The 22,301-nt window shown below is 33.3% G+C and overlaps 1 protein-coding gene across 1 annotated transcript; it reads left to right on the plus strand.

Annotated features, from left to right (window-relative positions):
* The first annotated feature begins 209 nt into the window (after positions 1–209).
* Positions 210–21,999, plus strand: LOC108468183 (uncharacterized). Its single transcript, XM_053032101.1, has 9 exons — positions 210–450; positions 18,284–18,850; positions 18,926–19,075; positions 19,211–19,360; positions 19,480–19,572; positions 20,212–20,322; positions 20,416–20,667; positions 20,756–21,111; positions 21,201–21,999. The coding sequence occupies exons 1-9, from the start codon at positions 210–212 to the stop codon at positions 21,810–21,812; spliced, it is 2,532 nt and encodes an 843-aa protein (XP_052888061.1). The 3' UTR covers positions 21,813–21,999.
* Positions 22,000–22,301: the final 302 nt, after the last annotated feature.

Consider the following 22,301-nt stretch of genomic DNA (forward strand, 5'->3'; position numbering starts at 1 on the left):
CATATAATAGCGTGTTTGCTTTACACCTCGGAGGAACAAAAATGTACCAGAATTTATGAGAGTTGTATTGGTGGCCGGGGATGAAAAGAGATATAGTTGAGCATGTTGGTAAATGTGAGACTTGTCAACAAGGAACGGCAAAACATCAAGTACCTTCCGATTTGCTTTAGCCTATTAATATTCCCAAGTGGAAATGGGATTGCATCACGATGGATTTTGTTACGGGGTTGCCATTATCAGCAAGTAAAAAGAATGCTATATGGGTGATTGTTGATCGACTTACAAATTCAGCTCATTTTATAGTAATCAGGACTGATTGGTCACTTAAGAAGCTTGCTGAGGTTTATATTCGAGAGATTGTGAGATTACATGGTATTCTTTTATCCAAAATTTTCGATCTGGATCCACGGTTCACATCAAGGTTTTGGAAACAACTGCATGAGTCTTTGGGTACTCGACTTAATTTTAGTACAGCTTTCCATCCATAAACTGACGGATAGTCTGAGCGAGTAATTCAGATTTTAGAGGACATGCTACGAGCTTGTATCCTTGACTTTGAATCAGGTTGGGAACGTTATTTATCACTGGTAAAATTTGTTTATAATAATAGTTTCCAATCAAGTATTCAAATGGCTCCATATAAAGCTCTATATGGTCGAAGATGTCGATCACCAGTGTGTTGGACGGAATTGAGTGAAAGAAAAATAATTGGGCCGGAGTTAATTCAAGAAACAGAAGATATGGTTAAGAAGATTAAAGAAAGGTTAAAGGCAGCCTTTGACAGACAGAAATCATATGCGGATTTGAAACGTTGGGACATTGAATACTTTGTCGATGATAAATTATTTCTTACGGTGTCGCCTTGGAAAAAAATCTTGAGATTTGGTCGGAAGGGAAAATTAAGTCTCATTATATCTGGCTATATGGGATTGTAGAAAGAATTGGACCGGTTGCTTATCGATTAGCTTTCCCTCCAGAGTTACAGAAAATCCATGATGTTTTTATATTTCCATGCTACAGAGACACAAATTGGATCCTTTTCATATCGTTTCCACTGAAAATATAGAGGTTCGACCTAATTTATCTTCTGAAGAAGAGCCAGTTTAGATATTAGCTTGAGAAGTAAAAAAGTTAAGAAATAAACGAGTTCCTTTAGTAAAAGTATTGTGGATAAATCACAATGTGGAGGAAGCAACTTGGGAACCGGAGGAAACAATGAGAGCTCAGAATCCCCATCTCTTCTCAGGTAAATTTCGAGGACGAAATTTATTAGGGATGAGAAATGTAATGACCCAAAATTCAAGGCATTAGAAAAGTACATTATCGGGCCTTCATTTTAGTGAAACGAGTTCATAAATATTTAGAAACTAGTTGTGTGTTTAATTAGGTTTTAGTTAGGTGAATTAGCTAGAATTAAGAATAATTAGGAAAAAAAGGACTAAATTGAAATAGGTGTGAAAGTTTAATTAAAGATCAAAAGAAAATAAAAGGGAATAAATAGGCAATTATGCCTAATGCATTACATGAAGCGACAAACATGATAAAAATATTAGATTTTTATTATGTTTAAAACTATATAAATATATTATTTAGTTATAAAGTATATTATATTAATTTATAAAAAATTAAATTATAACATTATTATATTACAAATAAATAAAATAATGACAAATGTATGGTGATAAAATTATACATGTGTAATGGTAATAATATATATGTACACTTGTATTATAAAATGTATTTACTTATAATTTAAGTAAAAGATATTTTATATTATATTATTATAATATTATGTTAATTAAATAATAAAACATATAAGAAATAAAATAAATTAAGTGAAACAAAAGGAAGGAAAGAAGAATAGAATAGAAACAAAATCGAAATAAAGAAAAGAGAAAAGAAAAAAAAAAGGGGGGGAATTAGGGTTCTAAAGCTTCAAGCTTAATTTGGCAAGTCAATTTAGTTCCTTTTCTTATAATTTTGATGTTTTTGGAGTCTTAGAACAAAGTATTATTGGATTTATGTTAAAATTTTGAAAGATATTAGATTTTTAGACATAGTTCATATTGAACAAATTGATGAATTAGGAGTTAGTTGATCGAATTTTTAGTTGGAATTGGATGAAGGATTAAATTGTGAAATAGATTATAAGTTTTGAGTATTAGAGGCTAAATTGAAAGAAATTCAAAATTTCGGTTTTATGATGAAAATTAGATAGTTAAGTTGAAGTTTAGCTGAAATTTGAGTAAGAATATAGTATGAATTAAAATAGAAAAATGGATGAATATAGTTAGGACTAAATTGGAATTAAGGTAAAAGTTGAATAGGAAATTTAAGTATTTGATGTGAAATAGTGTTATATTAATAATTTTAAATTGATTTAATTTTTCGTAGCCAACGTTACACCGGAGACATCTACGAAGAAAGGGAAGGAAAAAGTGGACGAGGATTGAATCGAGAAAATATCCGATTTGTATTACTATAATTCAAGCTATTTATTATCAAATGTTAAATTTAAAGTATGTGTATGGTAAGTGAATTATGAGGTAAGTGTTATTATTGAATCGAATGGAAATTGAATTGAATGATAAATATGCATTGGCATTGAATCGAATATTGACTAGAAAGTGGAAAAGTGAATTTGAATTGAATTGTGATTGAATTTAAAGTGAATTTGAAATTGAAAAGTGAATTGGAAACCTTATTAACTAGTCGGGGCTAAGTCAGATATAGTTGGCACGCCATAGGATTAGAAGTGTTCAGGGATATTTTGACCTCAAGTCAATGAGACTTTGGGTGTCATTATATTACTTCGGATAGATTCGATGAGGTACTAGGTACCAACTTACTTTGACTTGGCTGATGAGACACTGGGTGTCAATAATTTGCTTCAAACCATCCGATAAGGCACTGGGTGCCATACTGAGTGTTTGGTTGGATCTGTGTATCCGTAAAAGTCTGAGTCTTGTTAATACGAGTAAATAAATGAAATAGCAAAATTGATTGAAAATGAATGATTTTGTTTATAAAATGAAAAGTGAATTGAAATTAAGAAATGAAAAGGAAATGAACGAATCAAAGGTTCATGAAGTGATTGATATTCAAATGAGATGTTATATAATATCAAATTAATGAATAGCTAAATTGAGTTTCTATTGTTAAAAAGTGAAAGTTAAATATGAAATAGTTTATTTATGAATTAATTGTTATATAATTTGATGTAATACCACTGAGAATAACCATACTCAACGTACGATTGTTTCCGTGGGTAAGTTAGTAGAATTCAAATGTTCTGGTCCAGCATCCAGAGCTGATCCCGACCTCAAAAACTTGGTGATGTGTATTTCTTTTTGATAAATGTGGCATGTACCTAGGTTATGTACTTTTGTTATGGTGGATTTGGTTGTAAAAGATGACATGTGTTGTTTTGAATGGTCATATGACAGGATAAAAAGACAAAATGGCACATATGATACTAAACTTTCAAATGGAATAGAATGAAATTTCTAAACTAATTTTAATGTTGCTTGTGAATGTTTAGTGAATAGATTATCATGTTGATATCTTGATATGTTTTTAAATGTATTTGTATATTAAAATTGAATTAGTTGTGATATTGGTTTGAATTGGTTGCGATTTAAAATTTGCAGGGTTGGTTAGGTTATTGTAAAGGGGTTATATTGAGTCCACACGGCCTGGCACAGAAGCATGTGAGCCTTGTGCGTAGGAAAAAAATTTTAGAATCTCACGAAAAATTTTTCGAGCACTCGAATTAGTCCAGATTTACTTCTAACACATATTTTGGGCCTCAAGGGTCCATAAAAGGGACATTATGAATGTTTTACAATATGTATGTTATTTATTTGTGTAAGGTTTGTAATATGTCTGAAAGGTCCGCTAATGCTCCGTAACCCTATTCCAGTAATGGTTTAGGGTTAGAGGGTGTTACAACTACTATCGGAGTAGATACACACAGTTCATATCAAATTCGTAGCTTCCCTGACGAACTCGTTTTGATCTACACTATGTATACCTCTTTTTTTAAAGAATCTCTTCCTCTTTTCCCTAACCGGGTTAGGATGTTTCCTTGGCCTTGTTCATTATCCCCTTTAGAGAATTCTCTCATTGTCTCGATGGTCTGTGTTCTTCAAATGCACCAAGCTCATTCATTCTCGTGACTTATCGCACCAATCACATCGCAATTTCTACTTTAAACTTTGGTATCTCCCTGGGTATACAGACTTGCAAACTTCCCTAGCGAGACCCCTTGTTTTACACCTTGACAGATTTCCCTGTGTTTAATGTCCCGGAAGACACCTCATGTTTAGTGTTCCAATGGACTACCTAAGCTGACATGACCAAATCATGGTCTTACACATTATTTCTCATGTTTTCTGTATTTGCGAACTCCATTGGTTGTTGTAGCCAAACTATGGTCTTACACCTTGTAACCTTTATTGTTCAAATAAACTCCATATATTGACATAGACGAGCTATGATCTTACATCTTAAACCTCTTTTGAGGTGTCGTCCCATGCAGCCTTATCGTTGTCACGATGTTGCCCCACAAAACCTATTAATTGCCGTTGCGGTATTGCACTACAGAACCTAATATCCATCGATATTGATTCATCTTATGTTTAACCTTGATGCTTGAACACTGACGTGCCCCCCATAAGGCCCGGAGGTTTGCACATCACAGTTGCACTCAACATCACTGTATGGCAGTATCTTAATGGAATTCCATTTCTCTATTCATCCACCCATTCCTATATTTTTCCATTCCTAACATTGATGCTCAAACATCGCGGTGTCCCCACCGCAAGGCAGTAGAGCTTTGTACATCACGGTTTGTACTCAGCATTATCGTATGACAGTATCTAACAGAAATTCTCATCCCTCAAGTCCTAACTTCATCTGTCCCATTAATAATTTCCCTACCATACTCCTCCATTAAAAACATGCAATTCATGCATTCCATACACATAATACGCCAAATATTCGAACATTGAAACATATCTAATAGACTGAAAGCAATTGTTCCTACAACATTTGCCTACAATCGTAACATACCCATTTATCAATTTTCATTCACAACCAGAGTCCTAAGCACAATGCATAACAAACAAAAAGGTATTTCGATCTAGATTTCAGCACCATAAACCACCAAAAAAGGCAGAGTACAGAAACTCACTTGGATTCATTTATCTTCCTCAGCTTAGCTTATCCAAACACCAGAGCCTTCTTTGTCTTAGTTGCTAAGCATAACAACCATTTATTGGTTAAACTAAATGTGTTCAACCCTTAAAACCTAGAAGCTTTTAAGATTTCCTACTCTACTTCTTCCTTTAATCCACGAGTTCAGATGGGTAAGAAAGCTTACCAATTCCTCAATTTCTCCACTACTAGACTTCAATTCACACGATTGTTGCAGCATGCATAACTTTCTTCAACGACTGAAGATTTTGTCTTCACGCACTCTTATATATATACATCTTTAGAGTGGAAATTTGTTAAATAGAATTGAGAAAATTATGTCTCCATGCACTCTTATATATATACACTGTTAGCATGATTTTTACCAACCGTCTCTACCATTCATCCCTAATAATTTTGTCTTCCACTTTGGAAACAACCGGCTACATCCTAACCGATCAAGGATTAAGATCCAAGTAATTAAAATTTGGCCACTATAATTTCTAAATTTCTCGATGGAGTTTGGCAATTCACTAGTCCTTTCAATTTAGTCCTAACTTTCTTTAGGTTTCAAGCCAATACAGGTACCCTGGTGTTACAACTTCAACTTATATTCCGGGTCAATATATTATCAATACATTTTAATCTTATTTCATGCCAAAAAAAAAAACCTAAATTTATAAGGCACGTTTGAACACATTATTACCTGAATAAAATCAATCCAAAACATGCCAAAATACTACAATTCATTCATTCCACAAGCCATAATTCTAACATATCATAATTAACATTCAAACATAACACATATATGTTCATTCTATACCAACAAAGCATACCATTCATCATCTTATATCACTATGTTTTCATGCCATTACATACACAATTAATGTTTAGAGGCCATTCACATATATCTCATTATACTATCGACACAATCATCCCATATTTGAACATTTACAAGGCCTAGCTCAACCATCATCCAAGTGACAACAAAACCTATATACATGTCACATAACCGAGTCCAGAATAATTAAAAGACTACTAAATCGAAGGTTGATAATTAGAGCTCCTCAAGGATCCAATCAACACGTTCCAAAGTTAAAATATACAAAAAAAGGAAAAGTGACAAGGTAAGAATTACGAAATGCTTAGTAAGCTCATATGGATATAAACAATTAACTTACCTCACATGACAAGTACATAAGCTAATCTAATTTGTATAATCCACGTTTATTTAACAAACCAAAACACAATCACAATAAGGTGAGCTTAACTAATATTCAACACATAGAATTCAACTACTAAGCATAGCATTTCATATCCTTGAACTCCAAGTAACCTATCTTTCAATCACATATGTATACTCAACTTGTCTTTAAATCATATGTTTGACACCTTTAATCATTAAGCTCACAATATGTAATCCAATTCTCACACTTTGCATTTTATAATTTTACCCGTATGAAACATCGTGAAAGAACTCGAATACACTAGCATTAATCACATTTGATGCTCATCTGAGCTAATCATATCCAATTGTGTTAGGATATCTGTCCGGGCTAAACCTTTTAATGACATATCAATAGCTTGGCCAAAGCTATAATGTTAAGGTCAGATTACATGTCCGGTTTAAACCTTTAAAACAACCTTAGGTTGCCCGTCTGAATTGAATATAGATATTAGTGTTAGGTTACCGATCTAGGCTAAACCTTATCAGCACATCAAATAGTTGGCCGAAGTTGTATATACATGTAAGGCTACCTATCCGAGTTGAACCTATAAAACGACATCAGGTTACTCGTCCGAGCTAAACCTGTGTCACATGTATATTCAAGTCTGCAATAAAATTTTGGGTCTTATAATTATCGGAAATCAACTTGTAACCATGTGTATGATACATTTACAAAGTTTCATCGAGGTAATTCCATCATGTAAATTCATATTTAACACTTTTTCAATTTAATCCAAATCTCACCATCTAGTACTAAGTTATAATTAATTCAAAGTTTAACAATAAATACATAGGTCCATAATATAACATACACAAGGATTTAAACATAATTACACCATATGAAATTACCTGGAAAAATGAAAATCGATAAGGCATCAAGGACTAATCCTCAATTTTCTCTTCCTTGCGAATATCCTCTGATTGGTTTAAATCCCAATCTAAATCATAATTTAATTCAATTATCAATTTGAAACATCATTTAACGACAAACTATAACTATATATCAATTCAATTTCATTTATTAGATATTCCTCATTTTCATTTTATTCAATTTAATCCCTAAAATTAAATTTATCATAACTTTCAATTTTGAGCTTCAATTTTAAAACTGATCTCAATTTCATCCTTCTATAGCCCTCTAATATCTGAAATTGCAAAAAATTAACCTTAATTTTTAAATATTTACACTTTAGTTCCTATGTTCAAAACTAATAACTTTCACTTTACAAATTAGTTCTTTTTCATATCTAAGCTCAAAATCTATCAATTTAGTACTAAAAGATTCAAGATGCAACAATGAAAACTTTTATAAACTTTAAAATACTTTCAAAATAGTCTTCGGGCTAGCTAAATCATGCTCCCGGGATATAAAAAACATAAAAATAACAAGAAACGAATAAAAATCAGCTTACCAATTGAAGAACAAAGCTTGGATGTGAGCTAGGTCTTTCCCCTTCTTTAGAATCGAGTTTTTTAGGAGAAAATATGATGAATGTTTTCTTTTTCTTTTACATTTTAAACTATGTTAATGTTTTATCATTATTTATCAATTAATAATATAATTTACACAAATTTAATCAATAAAAAGGACCACTAACCATCCAATAGCACTCATAATGATCTAATTTTCAACTTAATCCTTGATTTAATTCTTAAATAATCCCTTTAGCGGTTAAAAATCTATAGCGATTAACTTTTATCACTTTTACAATATAGTCCTTGTACCACAATTAACTATCTATTAAATAAAATTACTATACCAAAATTCAATATAATACTAAAACAGACTCATAAATATTAAATAATAATATTTACTAACTAAATCATCGGAGAATAGGGTTCCTGTAACAACCCGATTTTGGGCTTAGTCGAAACAGTGATTTCGAGACAACAAATCTTAAGTTAGAGAAACTATTTTATTATTTTTAATATTTTTTTATGTGTTATTGCATGATTATATAGGTGCATGAAAATTTTGGTGAATAAATTTTAGCGATTGTAAGCCCAATTGTGAAAAAAGACTAAATCGCATAAAGTGCAAAAGTCCTATTTTGATAGCTAAGGGTGTTAAATATCTAGAGAACCAAAATTGAGGGTATTTAAAGGGCAAATAGACCCTTAAAATAGAGTTGGCCGGCCATAGGGACAAAAAGGGATGAGAAAGTCAAAGTTAGGTGGCCTAAATTGATTAAAATAAAACCTAAGAAAAAGGCTTTCATTTTTTCTTTTTTTTGCTCCTTCTTCTCCACCAATTTTTCCTCCAAGAAAATGGTCATGGAAGCTTGAAAATTTTCAGCAACTTAAAGCCTTTGCAAGTAAGTGATTTTGAGGGCTTTTCTTGAATATTTTTGTACTTTTGAGATCCTTGTAACATGAGCTTTCTAATAAGGGGACAATTTTGCAAAATGGTTGAGAGTCTAGGGTTTTTCCATAAAAGCATATGTGTTTTTAACTGAAATTTTATGGAAGAAAATGAGTTATAGGTGTGTAATAAACAACTTTTGTGAAGTAGTTTTCATGGAAACCCTAACCATGGACCATTTTGTATAAGTTGAAAATTTGATGATAAATGTAAGAAATAATGGAAATTTTGGGTTGCTATAAGAGTAAAAGGGGTTCGGCTAGGCTTAAGATATGAAGCGATTCAATAAAAATCGATTTTCGAACCTAGGGGTAAAATGGTCATTTTGTAAAAGTCTATGGGCAAAATGGTCATTTTGCCCAATTTTTAAATTTTTGAGCACCTAGATTAATAAAATGATTAAATTTTTGAATTTTTATCATTATAGATCAAGAATTACAAAATCCAGGCCTAGACCGAGGAAAAGCAAAGCAAGTGGACTAAGCCAAACTAGTCGTCTACATTTTGTAATTCGAGGTAAGTTGTGTATAAATAATGTAACTACATTGTTGCCAATTGTGCATGAATTTTTATAGCATAAATTTCTTAATTGTGGTAATGAAAATACATGATGATAATTGAGATAATAGAACTCCCGGGTGAACCTTAGGAACAAATCGGATATTCATGCCATGACATTTGGGTCATTTGTGCGCTAGTGTAAGTGTAACAGCCCGATTTTGGGCCTAGTCAGAACAGTGGTTTCGGAACCACTGTTCCAGGGCCGGAGAAATTATTTTTAATGTTATTTTATGTGTTATAGCATGATTATATAGGTGCATGAAAAAATTGGTGAATTAATTTTAATGTTTGTGAGCTTAATTATGAAAAAGGACTAAATCGCATAAAGGGCAAAAGTTATGTTTTACTACCCAAATGTGTTAAATAGCTAAAGAACCATAATTTTAGGTCTTTAAAGTGCAAATAGACCCTTAAATATAGATTGGCCGACCATAGAGACAAAGATAAGACAATTTTCAAAGTTAGGTGGAATTTGGTGGTTTATTTGACTAAAAAGAAAATAAAATAAAGAGGGAATGATATCATCTTCTTCTCATCCCTTTCTCCACCAAAAATACGAGCAAATAGGGGCTTTTTGAAGCTTTAAATTTTCAGCTAGGTTATTCTCTTGCAAGTAAGTGATTTTGATGACTTTTCTTGATGATTTTTACATTTTTGGGACCCCTAAAGCTTAATCTAGCTATTGAGGGGACTATTTTACAAAATGGTTAAGAGTTTAGGGTTTTTCCATGAAATAATGTGTGTTGTTAACTGAAATTTTATGGAAGAATATGAGTCTTGGTTGTGTAATAAACAACTTTTTGTGAAAGGATTTTCATGGAAAACACCTAAAATGGCTATTTTGTAAAAGTTATAAAATAGGTTGTAATTGTGTGAAATAGTGAAAATTTGGGGTTTTCATAAGAGTAATAATTGGTCGGTTAAGCTTGGCTAATAAGGAAATTCGATAAAAATAGATTTTCAGGCCTAAGGGTAAAATGGTCATTTTGTGAAAGTCTAGGGGCAAAATGGTCATTTTGCCAAAAATGTGAATTTTGATTGTCCAAACTTATTTAGTGATTAAATGGGTGAATTTCGTCATGTGAGATCAAAAAATTCGAGATTTGGGCTTAAATCAAGAAAGTGCGTGGTTAAGGACAAAAAGAGAATAATTAGCCGAAATTGCATTTGAGGTAAGTCTGTGTGATTAAATGAGCATGATATTTATGCCATTGTTATTATACTTGAAAATACATCCTGCCGTGATTGTATTAAATTTTATGTTGATGATATTGTATATGAGAAAGTGATGTCAAATGTAAATAACATTTATGTGTTGATTGAATGCTTGGAGATTTGATGGAATATGATATTCCATTGAAACGAGTAAGTTCTATGTAAATAATATAACTATATTGTTATTATATGTGTTTAAATTGATATAGCATGAATTGCTTGGTTGTGGAAATGATTATGTATGATGAATATTGATATAGTAGAATTCCCGTTGAACCTTAAGAAACAATTCGGATGTTCATGCCATGACATTCAGGTTATTTGTGTGCTAGTGTAAGACATGTCTGGGACATGCATCGGCCATATAATGAGAGCCAGTGTAAGACCATGTCTGGGACATGGCATCTGCATCGAGACGAGAGCTAGTGTAAGACATGTCTAGGACATGCATCGGCCTCGAAATGTAAGCCAATGTAAGACATGTATGGGACATGCATCGGCTACGAGATGTGTCAGTTTTAGACCATGTCTGGGACATGGAATCAGCACGGATATGTGAGAGCTAGTGTAAGACCATGTCGAGGACATGTATCGGCATTATACCCTATGTTTGAGGCTTAATGAATATCCAATAGCTTTCCAAATGGTTCAACGGTGAGAGTTACGGTTTAAGCTAAATGAGAAAGGTTATGGTCATATTGTGAGTGGTACAGGTACTTACATGAAATTGATGAGACGTGAATTCAATTCATGTTATATGATTAGTAAGGAATGAATATGAGCATGTTGAGTAACACAGGCATGTATGCCAAGCTCATGAGAAACGATTTCAATTTATGATGCACATTTGGTGAAGATGTAAATAGGTAATTCATGCCTATGAGAATGAATTTGTGATGACCTTGTGATTATAGGTCTATAATTATGATGTATGAATATGTAACCTTACCAATGAGGCGAAAATGAATTAATATGGTGTGATAAACATAATATCATTAATTTACACTAAAATAGTTTTAGACAGCAACCATAGTCTGAATTTGAAAATCCACCAAAAATTGTGGAAATTGAGTTAAAGGCTAAATGAAATATGAAATTAAATCCCTATGAGTCTAGTTTCACATATAAGAAACGGTGTTAGAAAAGAGTTTCATATTATGAAATATTTAAATTATTGTGAGACAGAGTCATAATAACTTCAAAATCCCCTATTCTGATTTGAGAAAATAATTGAAATTGTAAAAAAATATTTATGGGTTATAATTTATATGATTATAATTCTTAATGAGTCTATTTTCAATCGAAATAGAAGGGAACATTATCAGAGTCTCATATTATAAGATAATTAATTTTTAGTGAAGAGGGGTCAGAACTATCAGACAATTAAAAAAGGGTAAATTTAAGGAATAAACTGTACTAATTGGCTAAACAAAAAATCTAAAAATTTTATGGTAAGAAGATATATGAGTCTAGTTTCAGGGAAAATTATCAGAAATTAATTTGGAGTTCTGTAGCTCCAGATATAAATGATTTAGTGACTATGAATCGAGAAAATAGCTTGACTGGAACATGAGTAAAAATGCAAATAGGGTTGTATTACCATGAGAAGCAAGTTGATAAATTGCTTATTATTTTCATACGGTCTTACTAAGCTATAAAGCTTACTCCCTTATTTTCCTTCCCTTTAGTGTTTTCAGGTTAGCTCGGGGTTGGAGATCGTTGGAGGCAGCATTACACTATCAAATCGCTACCTTTGGAATAATGAAGTATATATTAGAAATTTCAAGTGAGTGGCATGTATAGGAATCTAGTTGATTGACATGTATTATTTTGCTTTGGTCAAATGTGTTGGCTTATATTAAGTTATATGTATATGGCCAAGCGATGTGGCTCATATTGTTTATGGCTCGTAAGTCTAGCTATTCATGTCATGTCTAATGTTTATAATGTGATTATGTTTGCTTGCCATGCATGGTTAGTAATATGACATGTGTGTTGGATGTATGCTCTATGACCAATTGAGGTGGTCATAGTCATGTAGTAATTGTACGTTATAAACACAACGTGATAATGATTGAACATGAGTGCTTAATGGATAAGTTGGTAACCATAGTATAATGGTAAAAGTGATCATCAAAATGACAAGTCTTATGAATATGAAATAAGGAATCTAGACTTGGTATTGCATGAGTAGATGCATTACTTGTATAGGACATGTTAATGTTAAGGATATGTCTATATAAAGAGTGTTTAATCACTAAAATGATGCCATGATTTGCGACTTTGTTGTGAATAAGTTTGTAAGAGATTATAGGTAACATGAAGGCTTGGAAAATAGCCTAAGTGTTGGCCACACGGGCTGAGACACGGCCGTGTGTCTCAACCGTGTGAGGGACACGGCCTGGAGACATGGGCATGTAGCCTGGCCGTGTGGTTCGATATGCATGCTGACGTCATAAACAAAGAGTTACACGGCCTGAGGACACTGGCGTGTGACCCTGTTTCATGGGAAAATTTTCTAAGTTTTCGTGAAACTTTTCAAAGTTTGCGGTTTAGTCTTGAATCAATTCCGATAAATGTTTTGGGCTTCGTAGACCCAAATAAGGGAAGAATGCATGTGTTTGAAAGGTTTTGAATTAAAAGAGATTTTATGCTCCAGTTTTTGCATGAATGTGTATGTTTAAGTCTGGTAATGCCTCATACCCTGCTCCAGCGTCGGACATGGGTAAGGGGTGTTACAGTAAAACATGTCTGGGACATGCATTGGCCACATTATAAGAGCTAGTGTAAGACCATGTCTGGGACATGGCATCAGCATTGAAACGAGAGCTAGTGTAAGACATGTTTGGGAGATGCATCGGCCTCGAGATGTAAGCCAGGGTAAGACATGTTTGGTATATGCATCGGCTACAAGATATTTCAGTGTAAGACAATGTCTGGGACATGGCATCGGCACGTATAGAGGTGCCAGTGTAAGACCATGTCTAGGACATGGCGTCGGCCTCGATTTCGATAGTAAGTGTAAGACCATGTTTGGGACATGGCATCGACTTGATGGATGAGCCAGTGTAAGACCATGTCTGGGACATGGCATCGGCATTATATCCTATGTTTGAGGCTTAGTGAATATTTGATAGCATTCCAAATGGTTCAACGGTGAGAGTTTCAGTTTAAGTTAAACGAGAAAAGTAGAACCATGTTGTGAGTGGTACAGGTACCTATTTGAAATGTATGAGATATGGGCTCAGTATATGCCATATGAATTGTATTGGATGGTGATGAGTAAGTTGTGCTTATATCTACTTATGGTATTCATGAGTAAGCTATGAAAGGTTATGAGTATATTATCCTATGATAATTAGTTGATGTTTATTTTCATGCAACTTACTAAGCTTTATGCTTACCCCATTTCCTTTCCATTTTCTTATAGTGTCGCCAAAGTAGCTTGAGGATCATTGCCTACGTCGGAGAAGCCAATCACACTATCATCCAAAGCACTTGGTATAGTTAGATCTTTTATTTTGATTATGGCATGTATATGACCCTAACTTTTGAGTTTTGTGTCATTGTTAATTGGCCAAATGTGCTGGCTTACTTTAGCATTTGATTCATTTTGTATAAGGCCATGGAAAATGGCTAATATTGAAAGTTTATATATAAATGCAAGATAGTCTTTCATAAATGTGAAATTGTTGGCATGGTTAATATAAGAAATGTATATTGGCCTTAGCTGTGGTTGTTTGGTTGAGAAATCATATTAAGTTAAACTTTGATATGTTAGTTGGCATTAGATGGTGTTTTAGGGTGGCTAAAGGCTTGGTAGATAGCCTTATATTATCCACACGGGTAGACACACTAGGCCGTGTATGACACATGGTCAGCCCTATGGGCGTGTTGCTTGGCCGTGTGTCCTCTGCATGTAAAATTTGCAAGTCAGTATGCATGGTAGTAAACACACGGGCAGAGAAACGACCATGTGTCTCAGCCGTGTGGAAGACATGGCCTCTGGCCACGGGCGTGTGCCTTGGCTGTGTACCCCTTATTGGATGCTGACATCAGAAACAGAATGTCAAGGTTTTTAGACACGGGTTAGGACACGGGAGTGTCATTGGCGTGTGCCAGGCAGTGTGAAAACCCATGTAGGTTTGAATTTAGAATTTAATTCACATGGGTATGACCATGGGCGTGTCCCTAGATGCTTAGGCCGTGTGTGTCACACGGGCCATCAGCACTGCCATGTTATAATGACCATACAGGCGTGTTACCCTTCCACACGGGCGTGTGCCCTATTTCAAGAGTTATTTTTCTAAAGTTAGTTAAAGGACCCGGGTTGGTCCTGAATGGTTTCCAATGGATGTTTGGGGTCTCGTTGGCCCCATATTAAGGAGTTTAGACAAAGTTCAAAAAGTTTTAAATTTGACCAAGTCTTAATGACATCGAAATGATTGTATACATGTGATTAAGTGTGGTAACATCTCGTATTCTATCCCGGCGTAGGGCTCGAGTGTGGGGTGTTACAGTTCCAAAACCACCATTTTCGACACCACTAAAAACTTGCTATTATAGACTTATACTCCCCATATCCACCCTAAGAAATAGTGGTAGAGTCTCCTAAGGAGGGAAACTATGTGGAGGTCCACGAAGAATTCCTTTCCCTTTATTTAGAGATTGCCCAGTAAAGGAAGAGCAAGTCTGATTGCTCAAATAATGCTCAAACTACCTTTGTAGTTCCAACTTGAGCTCCCCTTGAAAATCATCCTTCAATTCCTTCAAGTGACCATCCAATCTGGTGTCCCATTGAAAAAACTCAGTTTGAAGTGTGGCAACCTCCTATTAAAGATGCCTAACCTCCTTTTACAATCAAGCCGTAATTCCTTCTTTTATCATTGAGGATCATCTTGCTTTGATACCTTTGATACGACTAGTTTCTAGAAGTTGAGAGAGAGAAGAAAAAGAGAAGCAAAGAGCAACAAAAGAAGGAAGGGAATGAGAATTTCATTCAATAACTAAATGGATAATTACTTCCCCTTTGCCTTTGATATTAAAAAGCCAAAGGAGGAAGTTACAGGGAAAATTGAAATTCGGTTAAGGACGTTAAGGTAACAACTATGGCATGATGCACACTATTTCATTAAACAGTAGCACCCACCATTACACTTCTCATACACATCGTTTTGACATTTAAACAAAATACACCTTTTAACTTGAACTTAGACACTAAACGCAACGTTTCACTAGTAGAAATAACAAAAAGAAAACAATCCCAATAGCAAAAATAAAACATCCCATAACAAAGTCCTAAAAATGTTAATTTTAGTAATTTCTTGGATTTACCATTTACCTAAAATATGGATAGATCTTTCCAAGACTAATCCAATAAATTGTTTATTTTTTTTTTCAAGAACAAGGTTCATTGGGCTTGACAATAAGTTTATAAAAAGGTTGTTTTCATCATTTTAAAAATGTTTCAACAAGAAATTGCGAAAAAAATTCAAATTGAAAAATTATCATAATATAAAGTTCCTAAATACAAAACTTACTAAAAAAATGTGAAAGTGTTTTAGTAATATTTAAATATCAAAGTAATTATTATAAATACAATATAAAAATTTTTGGTTTACACGCTTTACAAATACATCCCATGCATCACTTTTAATTAAATCCATGTAAAAAATATTAAATTTATTTAAATATGTTTTAACTATATAAACAAACAATTTTATAAAACTAAACTTTTCTAATAATTTGTATACAATTTTAATATTTTTAATTACCTAATTTATTATAATTTAAATTAAACATAAATATTTATTTAGTATATTTTAATTTATAGATATAATTAACCCATGCATGACATGGTATACCATCTAGTTATATAAATAAAAGGCTTAATATAACATTTGGTACCTGAACTTGATACTTTTTCTAATTTAGTACTTAAACTTTTTTGTCTAATTTGGTACCCAAATTTGACATTTTTCCTAACTTGGTACTTAAACTTTTTGGGAGTCCAATTTGGTACCTGAATTTGACTCTTTTTCCTAATTTGATACCTAAACTTTTTTTTATTCGATTTGGTACTTATCAAACATTTTACAAATTACTCCAATATATAACAATATTATTTTTTTACGAGGTAATGAAATAATCAATGTATGACCTACAATGATAGATGATATGATATTTTTTGTATTTTATATGTTCAATTACTTTTAGTTTTATTTATTTAATTAATTATTTTATTAATTGAAAATAATGAATTTCTTTTAATTTGAGGTTTTAAAAAAATTCTTATTTAACATTCATTCGTGAAGCATAGTTGAATACCTATTTTTTTAACATGAATTTTCTCTAAAACTGACAATATTTTTGTAGCATAACAAAAAAAATTTAACACCGTTAATGTTTTACGTAATTTTATAACATTTAATAAATTTAGGTACTAAATTAAAAAAACCAAATTTAAGTACCAAATTAAGAAAAATGATAAATTCAAGTACCAAATTGAGTAAAAACTTCATAGTTATTTCTTTTATAGAATTTTTAAAAATAGTTAAATGACGAACAAGATAATTTATCCAATTAAAAAATGGTCGAGCTCTCAACCTACGATTTAACAAAACCTATGAGATGCAAATGGACATGGTTCTTTTTACCCGTATATAATTGATATGTATATATATATCAAGGGACATCAACTCAATTGGTAATCATCAAAATGCTATTATTTTATAAAATAAATTATATTATTTTAATGGTGTTCTGATTTTTTATCTTTCATATAAAACAATAGAAAAATATAAGTTTTAACTTAAAACACTCAACATCTTTATTTTATTATTTCAAATAAAATCACATTTAGTTTTTATATTGATTTTTATAAATATTTGTCACATGATTATATTTTGTGTTAAAATCTAATATAAATAATGTATAATAATTTTTTGGCCTCCAACTTAAAAAAAAAGTCACTTTAATCCTCCATTTAATTTTTTGTTTCTTTTAACATTTGATTTTGTATTTTTGTCAAACCGCCACAAAAGATATAGAAAAATTAACAATTATTAACTTCATTGATGTGTAACACATCAACATTTAATTAATTTTTAAAATTTTAAAAATATTATTTTTAATATTTAATAAATTTTAATGATTTTAATGATTTTAATTTTTAAAAATAATTTTTATATATTTTTGAATTTTTAAATTTTAAAAATTAATTAAATGTCAATATGTCCGTTTTGGAGTGGTATGATGAAAATACAAGTTTAATAATTAAAAGAGACGAAAAGATAAATAGATAGAAAAATAAGCATTTTTATAAAGTAGGGCCAAATAGAGGATTATGAATATAATAAGGGTTATAATCATGGGGAAGCTTTTTTTGTTCACTGCGAAATTTATACGAGTCTTGCACAGTGGTCCTTTGGTTTTGCAATGTAATAAGCTTCCATGCAATAACAAATTTGTGGACCATTCAATAAAAATATTTGAAGATAAACGAAGACTGGGAGTAGCTACGTCCTTGTACAAATTTGTTTCCCTCAAGTCTCTAAATTATTCCTTTCTTGCAAATGGAATGACCTTTAACCTTCCGTTCTTTCACTTTTGCTGTACTTTCCATTGATTTTAATGGACAGCAATATATCCTTTCAAAAGCCAAAAAATAATAATAATAATAATAATAATAATAATAATAATAATAATAATAATCAATGCAGTACTTTTCAATCATATTAATGTACCTGTGTCTCTACTTCAGCTTCCGATCCGAAGAGGAAGAAAAGAAATGGAGGCTATTAGTGAAGAGAAAGAACTGTTCAAATGTGCCATGAAAGGTGAATGGAACACTGTTATAAGAATATACAAGAACAATCCGTCAGTACATGTGGCCAAGATCATTAGATCAGGTGATACCGCGTTGCACATTGCCGTCTCCAACGTCCAAGAAGACATTGTAGAACAGCTAGTGGAGTTGATTTCGGCGCAGAGCGAACGCAGGAAAGCACTGGAAATCAGAAACGAGCACGGGAATACTCCTCTGCATGCTGCGGCTTCACTAGGGAATGTAAGGATGTGCCAATCCATATTGCGAGTAGACTCATCATTGCTTGAAATCCGAAACAACGTCGGAGAAACCCCGCAATTCATGGCAGCTCTTTATGGCAAGAAAGAGGCTTTCCTTTGTCTTAACTCTTACTGTCAAAGCCAAGAAGAAGGCTATTCTTACTGTAGAAGAAAGGATGGTGAAAATGTTCTCCACTGTGCCATATCTGGAGACTATTTTGGTAAGAATTTCCCAAATTCTTTTCTCAAACATATTAGCATAAACTACATTGTATTAACTATATTGTGATTCACAGATTTGGCATTTCAAATCATTTACCTTTATGAAGATCTTGTCAACTACGTAAACGAGAATGGGATATCAGCCCTGCATCTCTTGGCTAGCAACCCTACTGCCTTCAGAAGCGGTAGCCATCTTGGTCGTTGCAGCCATCTTATCTATAATTGTAAGTGCTAGTCGATAGTTTTAACTTTCATAAAACACAAAAATAATTCATATTTTTCATTGTCAAAAGCTTAAAATTTGTAACTTCAAGAGACCAAACATTACTACTGTGAACAAATGGATTTTTATTTGGAAGGTATAATTGTGGAACCGCTTAAGGTGGAAACTTCATTCAAACAATCTTCAAGCAAAGGTCAATCCAAGGAAAAGATGAGAATTAGTTATCCTGGCAATTACCAAACATGCATGCACTTATTTCACCTACTAAAGCAGCTGGTTCAAGTAGGTAAGCTAAGGAGACTAATAGAACAATGTGACATCGGGGATGCTATTTTTAAGTTCCATTCAAGTATTACTATTTCCCATTTCATCTTTTGGACACTTCAATGTTATTACATTTTCCAGTGACAAAACGAAGTTCACGGAAGACAAACCAAGGAGGAGGTTCGGATGAAAATATTGAAGCTCCTAATGTCACCTCTGAGACAGTACCGAAAGGTGAGCAATCCGTTGTCTACTCTTTTTCCTGATGGATCTGTGGAATAACAATCATTCGAATCTATTAGTCATTATGAGAAACGATACATTAAGAATTTGATCCTAAGATCAAAGGGTTTTGAACATGGATATCTAAATTAGACACCAAATAAACAACTAGGAACTGGGATCTTATGTGTTACTTATTAGCTGCATTGCATAGAAATATTTTTCTGATTTTGACTCCAAATACTATGATGCAATAGGACCTATTGTAGTTTCTAAACCTCCAAATATTTGTTTAGCCTGCCATATGTTGATATTGTGGCAAAAGTCCATAGTGAACATCAATGATGGAGAAAGCATCGAAACCACAAAACAAAATGCATAAGATCAAATTAAGAAACCCAACACCTTGAAATCACCCACACACCTCAGCAGGAAATCACAAAGGAAAGAGATAACAGGCTGTCTTCTAATATTACTCTACTAAACGTTAAATCAACATCATTATGTGGTAGCCATTCTTACCAAAAAAACACATGTTTAACAGTACCATAACCATAAATCAGCAACATCTACATGTTTAACTCTGTTTAACCACCCTGCGGTTTGCAGGCATCTAATGAAATAATCTTGTCTTGTAACTTACTTGTACAGAGGACGGAAGACGCCATGGAGATGGACATCAATTCTTTCCTTCCAATTATGTTACCTTAGTTGATTTTGTCAAACTGTTATCCAAAGCAATGATGGTTATACTAGGATTAGGTAGGTCGAGCTAGACTGGATTTCGGGTCTCTTTTACTCGCTTACTAATCATAACATCTCTTTGATAATTCATTAATGCTGCATGTTTATAAGGATCACGGAGAATTAGGAAGTTAAGGGAGAAGAAACAGAAGCATACTTGGGCAGTTCAGGTCATGAATCAGCTTCTACAACATGTTTCTATTTACCAGTATGAAGACAATGGATGTAGACCTCAGCTATCATTATATGATGCCGATGAGATAAAGCCTTATGAATTCACTGAAGATGGTGACATTAAAATGCTTATTGATGATTCAGACCCAGCTAAACAACGTGACCAAAGCAAGGGAAAAACTTTGGAAGGTAAAATATAAAATACTAGTGGCACATGTATCAAGCTTGTAAAGTAATTTATTGATTTCAATTTGTTGAACACTGGAAAAATTAACTAAACTAGCAGGAGAGAAGAAGAAAACTAAAGAAGTGGCAAAACGAGAGACACCCATACTAATAGCTGCAAAGAGTGGAATCACAGAGATGGTGGATCAAATCCTACAACGTTTCCCAGTTGCAATCCATGAAATGAATTCGGAAAACAAGAACATAGTGTTGCTGGCGGTGGAGAATCGGCAACCTCACGTTTACCAGCTCTTGCTTAAGAAAAATATAATGAAAGACAGTGTTTTCCGAGCGGTGGATGAGAAGGGGAATAGTGCATTGCACCTCGCCGCGATGCTTGGTGACCATAAGCCTTGGCTCATCCCTGGTGCTGCTTTACAAATGCAATGGGAAATTAAGTGGTACGAGGTAATTGCTATGTTCACATAAGTTTAAATCAGCAATGGGTAATAATAAAAAACTTACATTTGATTTTTGAACCATGGGTGTTTCTTCAGTTTGTCAAGCATTCCATGCCGATCCACTTCTTCGCTCGTTATAACAAGGAGAACAAGACCCCGAAGGACATATTCACCGACACACACAAACAACTGGTCGACAAGGGCGGCGAATGGCTAACCAACACCTCCGAGTCGTGCTCCGTTGTAGCAGCATTGATCGCAACCGTGGCATTCGCCACATCGACCACCGTTCCGGGCGGGGTGAAATCGGAGAGCGGGAAACCAACTTTGGAAAACCATCCGGCGTTCGACGTCTTCGCCATCTCGTCTCTCATAGCTCTCTGCTTCTCTGTGACCGCGGTGGTAATGTTCTTGTCGATATTGACGTCTAGGTACCAAGAGAGGGATTTCGGCATAGATTTGCCGCGAAAGCTGTTGCTGGGGCTGACGTCGCTGTTCGTGTCGATCGCGTCGGTGCTAGTATCGTTTTGCGCAGGACATTTCTTTATATTGAAAGATAAGTTGAAATACGCGGCATTTCCGGTATATGCAGTGACTTGCCTGCCGGTGACGCTGTTTGCCATAGCGCAGTTTCCCCTATACCTTGATCTGGCTTGGGCGCTCTTCAAGAAGGTACCACAGCGTAGTTACGAAGCTATTCCTGTCTAGTTTCGACTTTCCAGTCAACAATCAAGCTTTAGTAGTATTCTACTATTTGTTACCATAAAAGAGCTCTTTTTTTATTAATTTAATGCATGATGTTTTCATTCTCGTCAATTCTAAAACATTAAAGTATGTTCTTTGAATTGGAACAAATATATCTATGCTTTAGCACGATTCGGCAGTGATTTTGGCCTTCATCTTACTTGGATGTCTTTATTTTCCATGCGTTAGTGGATGATGCTAATGGGTAATCATTAGATGGTTTTCTTCTTTAAAAAAATTTGAAGGGTTGGGATAAAATACGAGATTTAAAAAATAACTTTAGATTAGAATTATGATTCGTTTTCTATATTGTTTAAGTTTTGGGAAGATTTTTTTTTGAGTTCAGCTCAGCGCAAATATATTATATTATAAAAAATTATATTAATTATATATGTTAAATAATAATTATATATATTTATATTAAATCATTAATTTAATAATAATTAGATTTAT

This window comes from Gossypium arboreum, chromosome 8 (genome assembly GCF_025698485.1).
Source record: "Gossypium arboreum isolate Shixiya-1 chromosome 8, ASM2569848v2, whole genome shotgun sequence".
NCBI classification, from domain to species: Eukaryota; Viridiplantae; Streptophyta; class Magnoliopsida; order Malvales; family Malvaceae; genus Gossypium; species Gossypium arboreum.